Source organism: Sturnira hondurensis, unplaced genomic scaffold (genome assembly GCF_014824575.4).
Source record: "Sturnira hondurensis isolate 20B ecotype Veracruz unplaced genomic scaffold, ASM1482457v3 Scaffold0004474, whole genome shotgun sequence".
Taxonomy (NCBI): domain Eukaryota; kingdom Metazoa; phylum Chordata; class Mammalia; order Chiroptera; family Phyllostomidae; genus Sturnira; species Sturnira hondurensis.
In genome coordinates, this window is record NW_028077105.1 from 8,537,963 (window position 1) to 8,557,010 (window position 19,048).

The 19,048-nt window shown below is 40.0% G+C and overlaps 1 protein-coding gene across 4 annotated transcripts in view; it reads left to right on the plus strand.

Moving 5' to 3' along the window:
* Nucleotides 1-18,953, plus strand: part of ARHGAP18 (Rho GTPase activating protein 18) — a 168,510-nt gene extending 149,557 nt beyond the window's left edge. For all 4 annotated transcript variants that reach the window (XM_037045775.1, XM_037045774.1, XM_037045777.1 and 1 more), the window contains exons 13-15: nt 13,403-13,527; nt 16,145-16,206; nt 17,644-18,953. In XM_037045775.1, the coding sequence (XP_036901670.1) occupies nt 13,403-13,527; nt 16,145-16,206; nt 17,644-17,735 (279 nt within the window). In that variant the 3' untranslated portion in view covers nt 17,736-18,953. The remainder of the gene's footprint in view (nt 1-13,402; nt 13,528-16,144; nt 16,207-17,643) is intronic.
* The last annotated feature ends 95 nt before the right edge of the window (nt 18,954-19,048 follow it).

The window sequence follows — 19,048 nt, forward strand, 5'->3', positions numbered from 1 at the left end:
ATCATATGACTTCTGCACTCTTACCAGGTCCTGGAACTACCAGTCAGGTAAGGGCACGCCCACAAATCCCAAAGCCCAGGCTTGGTGGTGGCTCAGAGGCTGGCGATTCTGCGTGTGAGCTGTTAATTGGTAACAAAGGGCAATCAGAGCCGAAAGTCTCAGCACACCCCCCCACACGCACACACAGACAACAGCAAAGGAATCCTAGGAGACTCCAGCGGATGGGTAATGTCTAGCTAGTAAGGAGCCCCTGGTGTGAACCATTGATCTTTTTTTCTTCAATGTTCTCCTCTGTAAAATGGGGGAAAATAACTAATCTAGAGAGACCAATAGGCCAGTGTTTGTGTTGTGCCTGGGCCCCTTCCTGGATTTTAGTAAGAATGTAAAGGTTCCTAATTGGATCCTAAGAAGGATTTGGAGAAAGTTAGCATAGAGAAAATGAAAATATTTCAAAAAAGAAATATCTAAATATTAGTATTTACACACTTCTGGGAGAATACGTTAAAAACTGGGTTTAGAGTAATGAAGTATACATGAAAACACATTTATGAAGTAAGTTACCAAAGCTCTGACTTGGAACCTTAACATGAAATGAAAGGGTTTCCATTGTTCTATTTTTGGTGAAGACAGCCCCACCACTTTGCCATTGAGGTTATTCAGTTACATGCTGCCATCTTGTGGACTAATTTGGAAATTCAATTATCAGCCTTTGATATTTCTGCTTTGGCCTACTTTTAGGTATCCAGTTATTGAAAACAAACAAACAAAAAATTCTCCTTTATTTATTGATAGCTCTCACTGTTACAAAATTAAATTTACTTGTTTATTAAAATTTTTTGGTCAATTTTAAGTATCTTTTTTAAAAATATTTTATTTCTTTTTAGAAAGAGGAGAAGGGAAGGAGATAAGGAGAAAGACATCATTATGTATGGTTGCCTCTTGTGCATCCCCTACTAGGGACCTGGACCACAACCCAGGCATGTGGCCTGACTGGGAATCAAACCGGTGATCCCTTGGTTTGCAAGTCGGCATTCAATCCAGTGAGCCACACCAGCCAGGGCTCAAATTTTAAGTATCTTTAAACACAAAATTTAATAAAGGGAAATTTTGGTGTTCATATTTTTTGAGAAAAGGTTTGATATCGTAGGTCAGAAAGGATTTTTGAGATAAATCATTTTTGTTTAACGTAGGATGTTTATTTCTTCTGAAACCATTATAAAGATGTGGCTATCTAGCCCTGGCTGGCGTAGCTCAGTGGATTGAGCACAGGCCTGCGAACCAGAGAAACGCAGTTCGATTCCCAGTCAGGGCACATGCCTGGGTTGCAGGCCAGTTCCCTGCAGGCCAACTCCCAGAAGGGGATGCACAAAAAGGCAACCATACATTGATGTTTCTCTCCCTCTCTCCTTCCCCTCTAAAGTAAATAAATAAATAAATAAAAGAACATCTGAATTTATAAAAAAAAAAAAAAGATGTGGCTATCTCTTCTTGTTTAGTAGCCATGCTTTTCAAATTAACTAACCTTGTTTCTTTTGTAAGGCAGTTATAATGTGATATTCTAAGGCCCCGTATATATCGAAAGAAACAAAATTTGTATTTTACCTTTTTAACGACGGACTTTTAAGTAAAAATTAAAAGTTACTTTTTTGGTAACATTTTAAAAATTTTTTTTAGTTTTTAGTTTGGGTTAATGAGGTGTGAGCTGGTCTGAGATTTATCTCTGTACTAGTTAGAAGCTGTGTCTTCATTTTAAAGTTTGGGATTTAAACCTGGATTGAAACCTCAGTTTCATCATGTATTAACCGTGACTCAGTTTATACGAGCTTTGGGTTTCTCTCCTAAGAAATTCAGCAATTCCTCTCACAAAATGCTGCTAAGTACCTCCTTGCTCCCTCCCACACTCCCTGCGAACTGTTAGAAGGGGGATGGGGCTGGGAGGGCTCCGAGCAGAGGGGCTAGAGGGGTGTGGTGTCAGCCTGACCCCGGAAGCGGCCTTAGAGACGCTTCACCGGGGACTGGAGCTGAGCAGCGAAGAGCGCACAGGGTTTGTTCAGGCAGCAAATTAAAGAGCAAGGTCCTGCCGGTAGAGGAAGCTCTGCGATCCCAGCCCACAGTGGAGGTTCGTTGGGGCGGTCGTTTTGGTTGAGAAATGTTCAGCGATTGCTAGGATTTTGTTTTCAAGTTACTGTTAGTTTATTAGGGGGAACAAATAAATGCAGAGAACAATTACAGAACAACAATAAAGTACAAGATAATGTCCCCGTAGTGTCAATATGTGGTAAGTCACTAAGTCATCAGACTTCTGCATAAGTTTCTATCAATTGCCAGAGTTTTAAAATAAAAAGACTTAACACAAAAGCCTGGATTTCCATCTTAGCTTGACAAATTGGCTGTAGGAGCACGGCCCTGTGTCCCCTTGCAGTAGGGGCCTGCTTTCCTGCTGGGGAGCAGTGGTTTGGGTCTGAGTAGCATCAGTTCCCTTTGGTGGAACCTCAGCCACCTGCTCTGCTATAACCCACTGTACACCCCCTTTCGGGCTTGTTGCTTTATGTTTCCTGACTCTTTCCCCACATCATATAAATATGTTACACAAAACTGCCTGGGCTATTTTATTTGGTAAACTACTATTTGATGTGTGCCTACTATGTGCCAGGCAGTGTATTCTAGGCAGTTGCAATATATTATGGAACAAAGCAGGTAAAGATCATCACTCTTGGGCAACTTAAGTTCTATCAGTAAAAATAAGTAGAATGTGTGATCATGGGGTATCTTGGTACGTGGGAAAACACTAAAATAATAAAAACAGTAGAGCAGGAGAAAGGGATCTGGTGGGGGGGTCCTCTTACAGTTTTGACGTGGGTGGTCCGGGCACTATTCAGCAGAGTGGGGGGTGCAGCAGGGCAGCGCGCTGAGCTGAGCCTGCACCTGAGGTAGCACATTCCAGGCGGAGCCAAGAGTCTGCGCAAAAGCCCTAATGTGGGACGTGCTTGGGATATTTAAGGACCAGAAAGGAATGGCTGGGGCTGGTGTGGCAACAGCAAGGGGAACAGTATTAAGAAATGAGGTTGGAGGGACCGGAGGGCCTGATTGTACAAGGCCTTGCTAGGAATTTGGATTTACCTGGCATGAGATAGGATCACGGCAGGATTTTGAGCAAAGGCTTGAAAATCTACATTTTCAAAATGATCTGTGGGGCTATTGTGTTGAGAATAGATTCTAAGAATAAGGATAGAATAGGGAGACTGTTTGAGGAGCCTGTCCTAATCCCAGTGAGAGACCAGTGTGTTTGCCCTAGCGGTGGAGAAGTGGTCAGATTCTGTGTTGAAGTCAGAGACACTGGGATTTCTTGAGGCTGAGATGATAGAAGGTGTAAGAGAAAGAAATCGAGAATGACTTGTGAAAGCTTTTGTCCTGAGAAATTGGAAGGTTGGAATTGGCAGTTGGGGAAGATCATGATTTCAGTTTGGGGCCTGTTGAGTAGAGCTGGCTATTACATATGTATATGGAGGTGTTTGAGTGTGTTTGGAGGGAAAGGTAGGTTAGACTGGCCAGGGAGATGATGCCTGGAGGGGCAGGGGCAGCAGAAAGGCAGGAATGGTACCCAAGGGGGAGCTGGGCTTCTGTTCTGCATGTGACAGAGAGCTGCTGAGAGCTGCGCCCAGAGTGACACGATTTTACAGGTGACTCTTGAACAACATGGGTTTAACCTGCACAGGTCCCCTTATAAGCAGATTTTTTTTTTTTTCAGTAAATACAGTCAGCCCTCTGTATCTGCTGGCTTCACACTTACAGATTGAACTAACTACTGATTGCAAACTGTATTTTTGATCTGCAGCTGCGGAGGGCCAACTGTACCGACTGTTCCGTGGTATTTTATATAAGGGACTTGAGCCCCCGTGGGTTTTGGTATCTGCAGGGCGTCCCGGAACCTTAGAATAGTTGCTGTGAAGGCAGGCGAAGGAAGTGCTGGGGGAGTGAGAGACAGGCGGCTGGGCAGGAGATGTCAGCTAATTTCGTTGTTGGTGGGAATATACAGGGTCCGGCAGAAGTGACACCATCGAATGCGCTTGGTGGGGTACGTGAATGTCTTGCACGAGTTGGACAACAATTTGAACATTTCACCTAAAATGTCATATGGTGCGCTTGAGTGTGATATTGTTATGTTACAGAATGACATGCTTATGATTTTGTAATAAAAGATTGGGTGTAAATCACCAATTCATAAAAAAAGGGGTGCTATTTGTGCTGGACCCCATCTGTTTGAATTTGTAGAATTCCTCTGGCAAGCATTTGGCATGTGGCGAGGGCCTGAAAACCATGCTCCCCATTGTCCTGAGAGGTTCTTTCAAGGGGAATACTACAGTAAGCATGCAAATAGTTATGCCAGACTTTATTGCCATTTTCTTTATACTGGCCCAAACTAGAAATCATCCAAAAAGATACAGGTGATTAGGTAAACATGTTAGGGCGTATCTATCGAAGGCAATACCATGAAAATGTAAGAGTGTATATATATTGACATTGGAAGATATTCATAACCTGTTAAAGGAGTTTTAAATTGGTAAATATTATATTGCGATAGTTGCAATAATTACTTTGACTGCTTCCCACAGTTCAACAGTGAGGCTGAACATTTTATGAACATTACATCATGTAATGTTCCTAGTAATTTGATTGGAGTATGTTGTTGTCTCATCTTTTACAGATTAGGAAAGCGAAGATCAGCAATCGTAAGTAATTTATGGCTGTCTAGGCAGGAAGTGGTAGAACTTGGAACCAAGTCTATGTGACTTTAAGTCCAGGTCTCTTTACTGTTGCCCTCCATTTCCCCGTAGAATGGAGCAAACTCTGAGAAGTGATGTACACCAATCCTGGACTTACGGGTGGTCGTACAGTGAACATGTATTATTGCCATCATGAAATGTTTAACATGGAGCTTTCACAAGAGTCCTGGGCTGAGCCAAGGGGCAGCACTAGAAATGGAAAGAAGTGTTAAATATGAGCCAGTGAGAACCACAAAATACGGACACTGACTGGGGGTGAGGAGTGTGGAAGACGGACTCTAGAACGACTCGCCAATGTCACCTTAGGTGATTTTATTTCAGGAATTTATATGGAATCACTAATGGCTCCACGTAGCATAGCAATCCTGAGAAAGAAGAACAAAGTTGGAGGAATCATGCTATCTCGTATCAAACTATACTATAATGCCATAGTAATCAAAACAGATTGGTACTGGTATAAAAACAGACACATAGGTCAATGGAACAACATAGAGAGCCCAGAAATAAACCCTCACCTTTATAGACAGAGGAAGCAAACATATACAATGGGCTAAAGATAGTATATTCAACAAATGGTGTTGGGAAGATTGGACAGATACATGCAGAAAAATGAAACTAGATCACCTTCTTATGCCACATACAAAGAATAAATTTGAAATGGATTAAAAACTTCAATGTTAAACCCCAAGCCATAACAATCCTAGACAAAAACATAGGCAGCAAAGTCTTGGACATTGCTTATAGCAATATTTTATCTGATATATCTCCTCAGGCAAGAAAAACAAAAGAAAAAATAAACAGATGAGACTCTATCTAAAAATTTTTGTACAGTGTGGAAACCATCAACAAAATATAAAGACAACCTGCAGAATGGGAGATAATATTTGCCAATACATCTGATAAAAAATTAATATCCAAACTTTATAAAGAACTTAGGGAACTCAACACCAAAAAAAACCACAGTCTAATAAAAAATGGGCAAATGATCTGAATAGACACTTCTCCAAAGAGGGCATACCAAAGGCCAATAGACAGATGAAAAGATGCTCAAAATCACTGATCATCAGAGAAATGCAAATTAAAACCACAAAGAGAGATCACCTCACACTGGTCAGAATGGCTATCATCAATAAATCAACAACAAGTGCTGGTGAGGATGTGGAGAGAGGGGAACCCTTCTGCAGTGGGAATGCAGACTGGTGCAGCCACTGTGAAAAGCAGTGTGGACACACCTCAAAAAATAAAAAAAATGGATCTGCCTTTTGACCCAGTGATTCCACTTCTGGGACTATATCTGAAGAAACCCAAAACACTAATTCAAAAGAACATAAGTGCCCCTATGTTCCTTGCAGTATTATTTACAATTGCTAAGATAGGGAAGCAGCCCAAGTGCCCATCAGTAGATGAGTGGGTAAAACAACTATGAGACATTTACACAATGGAATACTGCTTGGTCATAAAAAAGAAGAAAGTTTTACCCTTTGTGGCATGAATGGGCCTGGAGAACATTATGCTAAGTGAAATAAGCCAGTCAGAGAAAGACAAATACCATGTGATTTAACTCTTATGTGGAATCTAATGAATAAACTGAACTAACGAAGAAAGTAGAGACACACTCACAGAGAGCAGGATGACAGCGAAAAGGGGAAAATTTGTGGTAGGGGGACTGGGCAGAAAGGGAAAAGGACTCCTGGACATGGACAACAGTGTGGTGGTTGTGGTGGGGAGGAGGGTATAATGGGAATGCATGCCAATGAGAAAAAATACAATAAAAATTCCTAAAAAGAACGGCATCATGCAAAAGGGACAGACCCTTTGACAAGTAGTAGTTTGGGGTTGACTTGCATGTGTGAAAGTTGGCTGCATGGGCTGGCCTGAGCGGAGGTGTGCATTTGGGATCAGCATAGAGATTGTAGTTGAAGCCACAGGGTATTTCCTGTTATACAAAGTGGATGTGTTGTGTGAGAAAGTGAGAAGGCAAAGACAGCCTCTGCCTCTGGGGCCACCAATTTTCGTAGTTGGCCATGGATGAGGAGTGGGTGAAAGAAGTCAACAAATGAGAGAAAGTTGGAGATTGTAGTGTCTCAGAAGCTCAGGAGGAAGAGTAAAGTAAAGAAAAGAGCTTGGTAGCACCAAATTGTGCAGAGAAGTTGTATACGTTTGACACTGGATGGAGGACCCTAGAATTTGCGTTTGAAAGGTTAGTTGTGACTTTCTCCAAAGCACTGCTAGTGAGGTTGCCAAAGATTGAAGAATGTAAGACTAAAGCCATATTCTTTAAAGCACTCTGTGTGCTATTAATGCTAACTGTATATAATCAAGCACTTATGTTATTACGACATGCTTGACTAGGTAAATAAATAATATAAGCCAGGTTGTACAGGATACTGTCAACCTACTTAATAAGACAAATATTTTTAATGACTACAGCATATTGTTTGGCACAAACATAAATTCCTGAATTTCTTCAATACTAATGAGATGCATCTCTTAATTACAGTAGGAGGAAACACTTGGTGAGAAATAATGAAAATGTAGACTATTACAAATAACCATTTAACGGTAGCCTTCAATTTATAGTTAGTGTTGATATCATTTCCTCCTACACATAAACACACCATGCGGGTCTGTATATATAGATACCACTATCACATATGAGAGTCATGTGCTTGAAAACATTAATGATGAGTCATTTTACATCTCTAGAGACCTTAGTTTCCTCCACAGAATAAGAGGATAAGACCAGATTAATGGGGTTTAACCAAAAGTGTGGCTTGTAGTATCTGGCACTGTGATATTCCTATACATATATATTATGAGATTTTTTAATACATACAAAAATAGAATTGTGTATGAACCCCCATAAACCCATAACCAATAATTAAACTGATTTTTCTGACCATGTTACATCTTGTCCTCTACACCTTTTTTTCTGTATTTTTAAGGAAATCAGAGACATCCCATCACTTCACCCATCATCACCTTAGATTGCATCTTTGCCTGATAAGGACCCAGGGCAGCTGTGATGGGCGTCTGGTTATGAATTGCCGAATCATGAAGGTTTCAAGTTCATTGTGGACTTAGGCTTGTGTGATTCTTTTTTCTGTCAGTCAAGCTCACCTCTCAAAGTGAAGGGAAGCTATATCTTTATGAAAGCATGTGGGCACAGAGCAAGTTGCTGGGAGATTCTGTGAAATAAGCCAAAATACTTACTCAGCACATTGGTAGAAAGAACAAAAGTTCTCTCTCCTGTGGTTACCTTGGTGTTAACTCAAGTTAACACCGAGTGTCATACTTGCCATTTATCGTTGAGGAACTTCAGGTTTAGAGAGCTTACATGGCTTGCTGAAAGTTCCAAAATAGTCTTGTAATGTTGGAAGGTTTAGGGCTTTGAATGTGGAAAAGAAATCTGTCACTGCTTCCTTTTGCTGCTTCCCTCTGCCCTTCTTCTCCAGAAGAATCTTGGAGCTGGTAGCAGCGCAGTGTGGGCTCTGGATTGTCGCTGATGGGCTGTGTGTCTTCAGTCACATCTCACCTTAGAAAGTCCCTCTCCAACCTCATTGGCTAGCCCTGACCCAGAGCTTTGCTGCAGGTTGTGTTTCAAGCATCAGCTTTGGGTTTGAAAACAGTGTCTGGATCTACTTGGGGACCCATGTGGAAAATCAAATGACAATACCAAGCACAATATCGTGTTTCTGTTTAAGAGTCTTTGATTCTTTTTATAGTGCATAAAAATACCATATTAAAAGAGAAAAACATCAGAATGTATTTCATTGTAAATTAAATGCTTTTCAACTCTGAAAGTTAATCTGGATTGGTGAGTTGGGTAACAGTTTCGGGGTTTGGATAGCCAAGGCCTGATCATACCCCAAACAGAGATGGCACAGGTGGTAGAGAATGCCTTCTGTGCTTTTACCGCCAATCAGACTAAGGCGATGAATATGCCATTTTAGTGTAAGATACCTTGCTAAAATGTCCTTATTTAATTTTCTAAAATATGCGTTATGATGTCTGCCCCCTTTTTTGAGGTAACTGTATTTCCGATGTGACCTTTTAAAGATAAAAGGTTTCTCTGTAGCATTAAAAATGTTGGCTTTATGTTTAAATTAGCTTTTAACTATAAAAGAATTTACCATCTCTTCTAAAGCTCTGACATTACATTTCTAATTTTTAGAATGCAAAAAATATGAACAATGTAGTTCTTATCTACCCCTTAGGAAAAATATCATTGCTTATTTAACCAAACAGTAAGGAATAAAATCATATTTTTAAAAGTGCACTTTAGTTCAAAATGTAATACATGTAAGCACCCTTAGCAGATCATTTTCTCTATGATAGTAGTCTTTGTATGATAAAAAATTAACTAACATTTTGTAATTTGTAGCATTCTTGTGACTGAATTTTAATGGTGTGTTAATCAAACACTGGTCTTCTCCAGTCTTGCTGTACATCCCGTAACTTCAGTTCACAGCATAACAACAAAAAAAGAAGTGAAAATGGAAGGGTGCAAAGATAATTATTCACGGATTCCATTATTATTATGGCTGAAGTTAAGAACAGACTGTTTGGCTTAATGATCAGGCGTGTTGTGTCTGTTCAAAGCTTGGCAGCTCAACGTAATTAGTGTACTAATAGCTTTAGTATTTGATACAGCAAGAGTCTGGAACTTAATAGTAATTGCCATACACCATTTAAATGAGAGCTTTGGCATATTTGTTGTTTACCATCTTTAGAAGATATCATTTGGCCACTCTTGTCTAGATATCCAGGAAAAACTTTCCAGAAAAAACTTTTAACCCCTTTATCCTTGACTGTTGTGTCTACCAGTTAAACTCCAACAGTAAAGGAACTGAGTCACCCTTAATCTTTATATTGTTGCGATAATTTGGCCGGGGTGTGTTACCATAGCAATGAACACTCAGAATTATTCCTGTCTCCATCCTGACACACACCGTCCCGCTGGATCACAGGTGCCCCAGTTGTCAGGGAGTGTGGCCAGTCACTGGCCACATGGTAAGACAGTGCTAACTACCATTGTTGGCTCAATGAAAAGCTTTTCAAGGGCACTGAATTCCACTGCTGTGTGAAATGAGTCCAAACCACACAGTTGGTCATTTGAGAAGGGTTAAACCTGTTCTAGAGCCCGCCTAGCTTCACCCCTGGTCACTGAGGAGAAGGTGGGATAAATGTTTAATTTCTCAGCCATAAGGAACCCGTAGAGGTGCCACTCCCTGTCTGTAATCCGCAGCCGTAACATGGCAGCCATTTAACACTTCACCCACACACGAGAACTCCGAGTACCCTTGGAAACCGGTGTCAGGACCTCTTCCTTCCCAACTCTAATGATCAGAAAGGCTCTGGATTCCTGTGTTAGTTGTGTTGTTTTGGGGGGCAACCCTGATGCCACACTGACCTTAGGGCTGCATGTTATAAGAAAGCACGGCCTTACTCTGGGAAGGATGACCCTTGAGCTCACAGAGAAAGTGTAGGCTGTGGTCGTATTAGTATCAGAGGCCTGGAGTGGTTCATGAGACGTCTTGGGGAAAAGGGGCCTGCATCCGTAAGCAGAAGCATGCTAATGCTGGTGGCTCCCTGCAGGAGTGACTGCATTGTCTCTGGTGGATTTGCTTTTCTCTCTCTCTCTCTTTTTTTTTTTTTTGCTGTTGTTCAAGTACAGTTGTCTCCATTTCCCCACCACCACATCCCCCATACCAGCCATTCCTACCTGCCACCCTCGATCCTACCCCCACTTTGACTTTGTCCACATGTCCCTTATACACTTGGTGACCCTTCATCTCCCCAATATTATCCCCTCTCTTCTTTAACCCCCCTTTTTTACTTTCTTTTCCTTCTTGTCCTCGGGAGTAGAGAGAATACCATGTGGTTGATAGAGGAAACTGGTGTTCTTTTAGACAGTGTTCCTAAAACTATTTTTTACTATTAAGGAAATACACATTGTTATACTTTATTTTATTTTAGAGAAATTGTACTATTATTAGCATATCAATTATGGTGAGAAATAGTTTTGAATGATTCATTTAATCAATAAACATTGATGGGTAGTTACAAATATGACTCAGACATTGGCATGTGACTAGAATTGTTGGTGTCATATATTAGGGTCTCCGTTATAAAACAGATTCAGTGCACATTTCAGTGGAAGAAGGAGAAGGAATTTCCTTTGACCCTGTGGGTTGTGGAAGGTTCCATGGAGTTTGAGGTATTTGAGCTGGGCCTTGAAAACTTATAGTGGAGTATTTCAGAAATGAAATAGAGCATATGTACAGGCAGGAAATCATGGTGTTTATAGTGAATTTTGACTGGCCTTTTTTATTCAAACATAGAACGTGCCACACAGAACGGTGGGAATAAAGGCAGGGAGGAGAGTAAGGTTGCCATCTTCCTGGCCTCGCCATGATAATATGCTATTTTTCTGGGTCATTTTTGCTCTTGTAACTCATTTATTTGCTGTCTTTCTGATATTCTAGGGTTGGATAAGATGTGGTTGTTAGAATAATGTTTGTCAATATTGTTTCACCAAGGAAACCTACATATAAGAATAGTGGGCCCTATGACTCAAGTAGAGAAACTGACTGTCTGCAAACCCCACCTGCTATTCCAGGCCCTCTGTAACAGTAATAGGCAATCAGAATCCCAAACACCAATATTTGTTTCCTTTAACGGAGTAGACAGGGTGGATTAGGTTTATGGACACAGATTCTGTGCTTCAATTGTTGCCATTACGATTTGCACTTCAGCATTCGAGTGGTCAGGGCCAGCTCATTGTTTCCCGTGCCCTCTGAGGAAATGCACAGTGGAGGCCAGGCCAGCAGGACCTAAGTGAGAGCAGAAACCCCAGGGAGAGGTGCATGGAACGTAATCCCTGAGTTATAAAATACACCATTAATGTAACAACTGCTTTGATAGAAAAAAGGTAACTACACTCCCATGGGAAATGCCTCATCCATTGTAAGAAGCAGCTTATTTTCAAAAATGTTACGAATGAAACTAAAATCTGTCACAGGATTAAAGAAAAAGGTAAATTAGACGTGTATTCTGGAAGCAAGGTGGAGGTCAGAGGCTAGACGAGGTGGGCCTTGCTACAATATATGCCTCAGGAATTGGAAGTCAGCAAACCCCGCCAGGGGCCCAGGCTGGGAGGAAGAGGTGGAGCAGGCGGTGAGGGATCTGTGTACCGGTGAGGACTGAGGCATCTTTTGGGAATCAGGCTGAGCACAAAACCCCCAGGGAGAGAAGTTAGGTGGGGGCACTAGGAATGCAGTACCTCACCTGGAGGACAGTGAGCGGACATCAACCAATGCTTTGTCTTTGTTCAGTCAGGGGAGAGCAGCAGGGTTTCTGGGTTTGGCCCCAGGCCCTCTACAATCTCTCTGCAAGTGTAACAGGTGTATGCCGCCCTGGTGGGTGGCGGGGGCGGGTCTTCAACAACCCCATGCTTCCTTGTACACTTTTGGGCTGTCTAGCTTCTTTTCTTATTCCCACACTATACATTTCAGATGTTACTGAGAAGCAGTTTTAAGTCTTTTGGAGCTACCTACATTTTTATACAGCCTAATTCTAAAATGGATTTTTTGTGTGTGAAACTTTGAAATCACGTTAATTCCCCCTGTGTTATTCCACGCTTTATGTTTTAAAAAAAGCCAAAAAAAAAGCAATGCAAGACCATGTACATTAAAAAAAGATATTGTGGGCCCCAAAATAATAGTGTGCAAGAAAGGATTTGTGTCTTATTTATCTACTAGGTAAGTAGATCTAGCCCAATGACTGGTACTTAGTAGATGCTTAATAAATTTAAGTTTGTTTAACAGGGTATTTGTAATGTGTAAGGTATTATCTTTAAACATTTGTTCATGCTGTTCCAGAATCTAAGACATATTGGTTATAAAGAGTAAATTAGTATTTATTTTAGCAGAATGACTAAGAATTAGATAAGCCTAATATTTCAAATGCCATAGCTGATATTTTGATATCACAATCCTCAAAATATATCCTTGCTATCCCTCCAAACACATAAAATGTTCTTAATATCCATTGGCAAAGGATTTAGAATTGATTATCCTAAATTTAAAGTGTGTTTTCACAGGGTAAGCTCATTAGGCAAGTGAGGACCAAACACAATACAAATGTATTAGAACAGTATATTTCTGTCTTTTTTTTTAAAACTATTCTCAGGGACAATTTTTTTGGTCAGATTTTGTGAATGTGTAGGAAGATTTTAAAAATGCATACATTGAAATAACACACAAAATAACTTTTCTGATTTAATTCCATAAATTGCTACATGAAGAAGCACCCTCTAGTAGATAATACTCCGAAATCAGCACTTAATATGGCAGTAATGGTTATTGCTGTCATTCTTTACATCTTTAAAAATAATTAAGCATTACTGCACAGGCATTATAAAGTTCCCCTATCACCATTAAGAGGATATTTGAGGTTTGATGTAATTTAGCAAATTGCATTATACAGTAGTTAAGGTTTTTATGTAGTGAAGTAAAATGCGGAGCAGTTAAGCACACTTACCATATAATGCATTGTGCAGAGGCCCACATTCCAGCTGCTGCCAGCTTTGTTCCAGTGTCATTATTGCTTTGCAGGCTGACGTTCCTCAGGGAGTGATTCGAGTGCAAGCTCCCCATCTTTCGAAAGTTTCCATGGCAATACAGCTAACTGAAGAACTAAAAGCCAGTGATGTACTTGCCAGGTTTCTCAGCCAAGAAAGGTAGAGGCCTGTTTTGTTTTAATTATTTCATGGTGTAAGTCACTTGCTCTCTCCCTCCCTCCCTCCTCCTTCCCCCCACCCCCTTAGCTATGGGTGCTGTGAAATGTGTACAATTTTTGTCTTTTCGCAGAAAAGAGAGCAGATTTAATCATTAGACTGTTGGAATGAGTTGAGTTCATTTGATGAAGTTCGTGTTCAAGTTGAGCCTGTTTCACGCGGGATGCCTGAGCGTCCCTTCCCGGGCCGAGGCCTGTGGTAGGCCTGGCACCTGAGGCTGCCCAGTAGTCTCTCCAGAGTATGTTGATTAGAGGTTAATTACTGTGTGTTAGGATCATCACTAATTAGGGTACAGTGGGATTAAAATGAACAAACAAACAATACAACTATCCTATAACACATAATGAATTAAAAAAGCTTACATTTAAACATAGAAGGTGTAAAGGATTAAGGGAGGATAACCAGTCCCTTGAGCCCTGAAGTCTCCAAGACAAAGCACAGTGCCCTCAGTAGGGATGCCCACCTTCCCCTCTATTCTGGGGCGGGGACAGGAGTCCTTTGAAAGCCATTGGCATCTCTCTGATGATATTAGAGCTTACACTTTCTGAGGCATTTGCGATATCTTTTCTTGAATGTTAAAGGTTCAAACACACGTACTGTGTTTTCAGTGTTTAGCCTTTGAATTCTTATTTTTAGCTAAAGTTATATTTAATACCCCCCATTTCTGATCACTGAAATGAGCTAATCTAAGTTTTTGTAAAGTCTGGGAAATCAGGGGCATTGCCATCTTGGCTTACGAATACTCTGTTTTAGCCTTCCATAGAATTTTATCTCCTCATTTTAACATTCAGGGGCCTCGGTGCAGTTTTCCTCCAAACCTCTCCAATTTTAATACAGTATCACCAGTACTTAACATGTCTCTGCTCCATTTAAGGCCCTCTGCTAGATGTTGCAAGGGGTGTTATGTTAAAGTATCTCCCCTCAGGGTTCATAATTTGGGAGAAGAGATGAGCCTATGCCATGAACAGATGGGGATGAAATAAAAGAGAGGCTCATTGGTGACATCTGGGCTTTCAACGAGCCAGCATAAACTCCCCTCTCAACGACACTCAGAAGTAAGCCTTCACAGTACTTCTGTCTTACTGATAAGAAAACAGAGACTGTCCAAGGTCACACTTTTCAGAGGTGGTGGAGCTGAATTCTAGGTCTGTGGTGTCTGTCTTCACAGACGGCCCTTAACCACTCTCCAGCTTGGTCAGGGGTTCTAGAGGTCATCACGGATCTGGGGGTCATTAATGCAGAGTCTGGGAGTAGATGGAATTTTAGTGGATAAAGTTCAGGGGCAGTTGGAATTTTTCAGGATTACTCCAAGTCCTGGGAGTAATTGGAATTTCTCAGATGCCTTTGCTCCCCAAAGGGTCCCTAATCTAAAATGAAGTCAGTCGCTTCTGTTCTACTCCCTGCGGTGACTTTGTAGACACCGGCTGTTGCCATCTTCCCACCAGAATGTGGACCTGAGGTTGTGGCCAGACTTCAGAAGGAGGACACTCTTCCAGGCTGGACCTATTAATTTATACACCGTTTGCTTTCAGGGCCCGGGTGCTCTATTTAGTCAGTACTTCCGTTCCTCTACTTGCAGAAAATATAAGATGTGACAATGAAGTGGTACAATATTCTCAATTGTGACTTTAATACTTACAGTACTGAAGGACAGCAGCAGTCATTGCATGGTTGGTTAGGAACGCTTCTACCATACCGTATTTTTCATAACAGTTTGGATAAAAGTCAGGCTTGGTTTTCTCTTCTCAGTTCCAGAGAATGTGTCTTCAGGGCCTTGTATCACCGGTTCACAAACTCGTTCCCCTGCATCAGAACCCACCATAGAGCATTTAAAAAGATGCTTGGGCTTCACCTAGACATGTTAAGTTAGAATTTCCAGAACTCTGGAACTGAAGTTTTAGCAGATTTCTCAGGTAATTAATGTACAAAGAATTTTGAAAACCACTGGATTATACTAATTTTTATTGTTTGAACCTAATGACGGGAAGAGTTTATTTTATTGAAGAGTTCAAACCTGTAAGTACCCCCTACCTTCAAAGTCTTCATAATGAGTGTTGGCTTCTACTTTGAGCGCGTACATCTCCCACGTTTGGGTCCGAACCACGCCCAGTTCTTCACACCACCTGGCACCCCAGTGGGGTTGTCAGCACAGCAAACTGTGCTGAATGCTCATCGAATACATGCATTGGGAAAAATAAGGCACAGACATTTCTCTTCATAGTTTTATGAAGACCTGTTTGGCCTCTATGCTAGTAGATAATCATATTAGTAATTTTATTGGCAACTAAAATGTTATTTTCCTTCTGATTTTACACATTAAGATATTAATTTATTATTTTGACTTCAGATATATGATTCTGTTTATTTTCATTTACAGGTGTGACATTTTTATTACCTATTAGGCACATTTAACAGATGGGAAAATACAAATGTGTAGATAATTACAGTGTGTCTAAGTTATGAATTTTCCGTACAAGCTAGAATTCCCCAAGCACATTAAAGTGATGTACTTGCAAGCTGTCTGATGATATAACTAATTGGTTTGTTTTGTCCCTGATAGTGGGATTGCCCAGACTCTCAAGAAAGAGGAAGTTTTTTTGTATGAAATCGGAGGAAATATTGGTAAGTGCATGTTTTTCTCTTTATACTTCATATGCCGATTTGACATTGCCAATGACTATTATTTATATCTACTAGGGGAGAGGGACATTAGCAGAAAAGTATAGCCCACTGCAGAGAATTGATGAGTATTGTAGATTTGTCTAGTGATGTGGCCTTCCTCCTCAGACTCTGTTTGTTCAGTACAAATGTGTTATGTGCAAATTCCCAACTATGTTGAGTTTCAGCCAAGCGAAGTTCCCTAAAATAGATACAATTTCTAGAATGGTTAATAAAGTATTTCAGAATTTTTTTCTTTTTTAGATGCTTATATCATATATCTTTAAAATAATGACAGTTTTCTCTGACAATTTTTAAACAAATTTTATTTATTTATTTTTAGAGTGGAAGAAGGGAGGGAGAAAGAGAGGCAGAAAAATATTGATATGTGAGAGATACATTGATCAGTTGCCTCTTGCACGCCCCCAACTGGGGACCTTGCCTGCAACCCAGGCATGTGCCCTGACCAGGAATCGAACTGGTGATCTCTTACTTCACAGGCCAGCACTCAATCCACTGAGCCACACCAGCCAGGGCCTTATGCCACATTTTAATAAAGGAAGTAGCTGAGCTTATTTAAGACCAAGATAACACTTTTATTATGGTATAGTACTAGATATCAGTGAAAGCAGAAGTTATTTTTTGCCATTGTTGATTGCCTACTAGTGTATGCACACACACACACATATTGGTGATTTAGGAAATAGAAATAAGATAAATGGATTAATTTTGACCATGTCTTATATTTTATTTGCACATTTGTTACACTCACATCTTTATTAAAATTTAAAATAGACTTTTTCCCATTTTTGACCCTAATATGGTAAGAGTCAAATTGTTAATGAATAAACAAAACTGTGTTCATTTCAAAATTTTAATTGAAAGCATTTTGCAGTAAGTTTTGCAGAAGTTTTTCTGAGACTTAAAAATGTTAGAAAATATTAAAAGTTGAATGCCGAAATGTGAAGACTCATTTTTTAAATTTAAAAACTACCACTTCATTAGAAACCTGGAATTGTTAACTTTATTAGTACAGATTATTTAAATGTTAATATATTTGATTTTATATTTTCCTCCTAGAGTTTGAGAGTTCAGTATCATTTCTTTGTTAGAAATGGATTCAACACGGTTGCCACTTTAATAAAGGAGAATATGCCTTTGAGGAGCCCTTTAAAAACCTATAACACAAAGTATTTTTAACTCTCTAAATTAATCTGAAACTTGTGCATGCATAGAAAGAAAGACTACCAGAGTGACTTCTCCAATATTTTTGGCCACATTTTACACTATTACGGGAGATAACAAAGAATGGAAAATATTTGAGTCTAAGACATAGGCTTAGGTTTCAAAGTGCATTGTGGTTGCCCACTGTATTAAACAAACACAACATGTCTTTCCTAGGGGAGCGCTGCCTCGATGATGACACTTACATGGAGGACTTGTACCAGCTCAACCCGCAGGCCGAGTGGGTGATAAAGTCCAAGCCATCATAGAAGCCTTAGGCTGCAGATAACCACCGGACTTCCTTAGTGATGCTGGCTGGGCCACGGGTGTAAATAAAAGAAACAGCAGGACTCTTATTATTCTAATGTACCCAGCCATGGAATAGTGACACTCTCAAGCCTTAAGAAGTTGTAGATTTGTGCTGCTGCCAGAATTGTGCTGTTATTATTAATATTATTAGAGAATAATTATCTCTGGAGAGAGGAGAAAGTGGTTTAATTAGCTTGTAGGCTGTTTTCATATACTCTGTCAAATGTACCCAGATGTGATAGTTTTTTTATATATATATACATATGAAACATACCCTCTTCCCTTTCACTTTTTTTTTGTAAAATCATATATACAGTAATATATGCCTTCTCCCCTTTCCTCCTCACATCTGCATTCCCCCAATTAGGCTTGCTTTTTAGCTAAAATGATAATACTAAGTATGACAAAGTTGTGAAGATAGTACATCTTAAAACAGCCCAAATTCAACAATATTCCTGTGACTAGTGAATGCTGAATATTCATCTCTTTGAATCATTTGTTCAAACAATAACATTCCGCTTCTCCCTGCTGTATTGTACGAAGTGATTTGCATTTTTTCAGTTCATTTGACATATGTGCACAGAACTGTATCCACTATAAAGAAAATAGAACTGTCAGAAACTGCCAGTTATTACTGAACATTAAAGACTTGTATACTAAGAATAAATAAAATATATCCATGTGGAGTAACTGGATTATGGATAATAAGAGAGTGAAAGCCATATCACTCCAGGTATGCTGCGCTCTTCTACGTGAAATTTAAAAAGTCGTAGCTAGCTATACCTATTGTCATACTAGCGAGATAAATATGCATGAGTCTAATCCAGTAATGGTTGAGAATATATTCTACAGAAAGGGATTTTTTTTTTTTACTCATAAGTAAGTCTGCAGGAGGAATTATTCTTCTGGGCATGATACGGTCGTATGGACAAGGTTTTGTTTGCGTACTTATTTTCAATAATCAGAGTCAATTTATTAAAATGCCGCAGAAAGCACTATTCCCAGGGATTTTAATGCACAAACCACACTGTGACAAGAGATGAGCCTTTGTACTGTAAATAAGAGAAATAAAGCGAGAGAAACATGTTCAATATTTTATGAGTTTAGAGGGTAGTAAATAAAAAGTGGTGTACATGGATGCCGCACAGACTGTGTTTATGATACTTTTGGTAGTGCTTTAGGGAAAACTACACATTCTCAGAAGAGCTTGTTGTCATTCTAACTAGGGAAAATGCTGTTAATGGGAATGGTCATAAATTTTTAGCATATATTA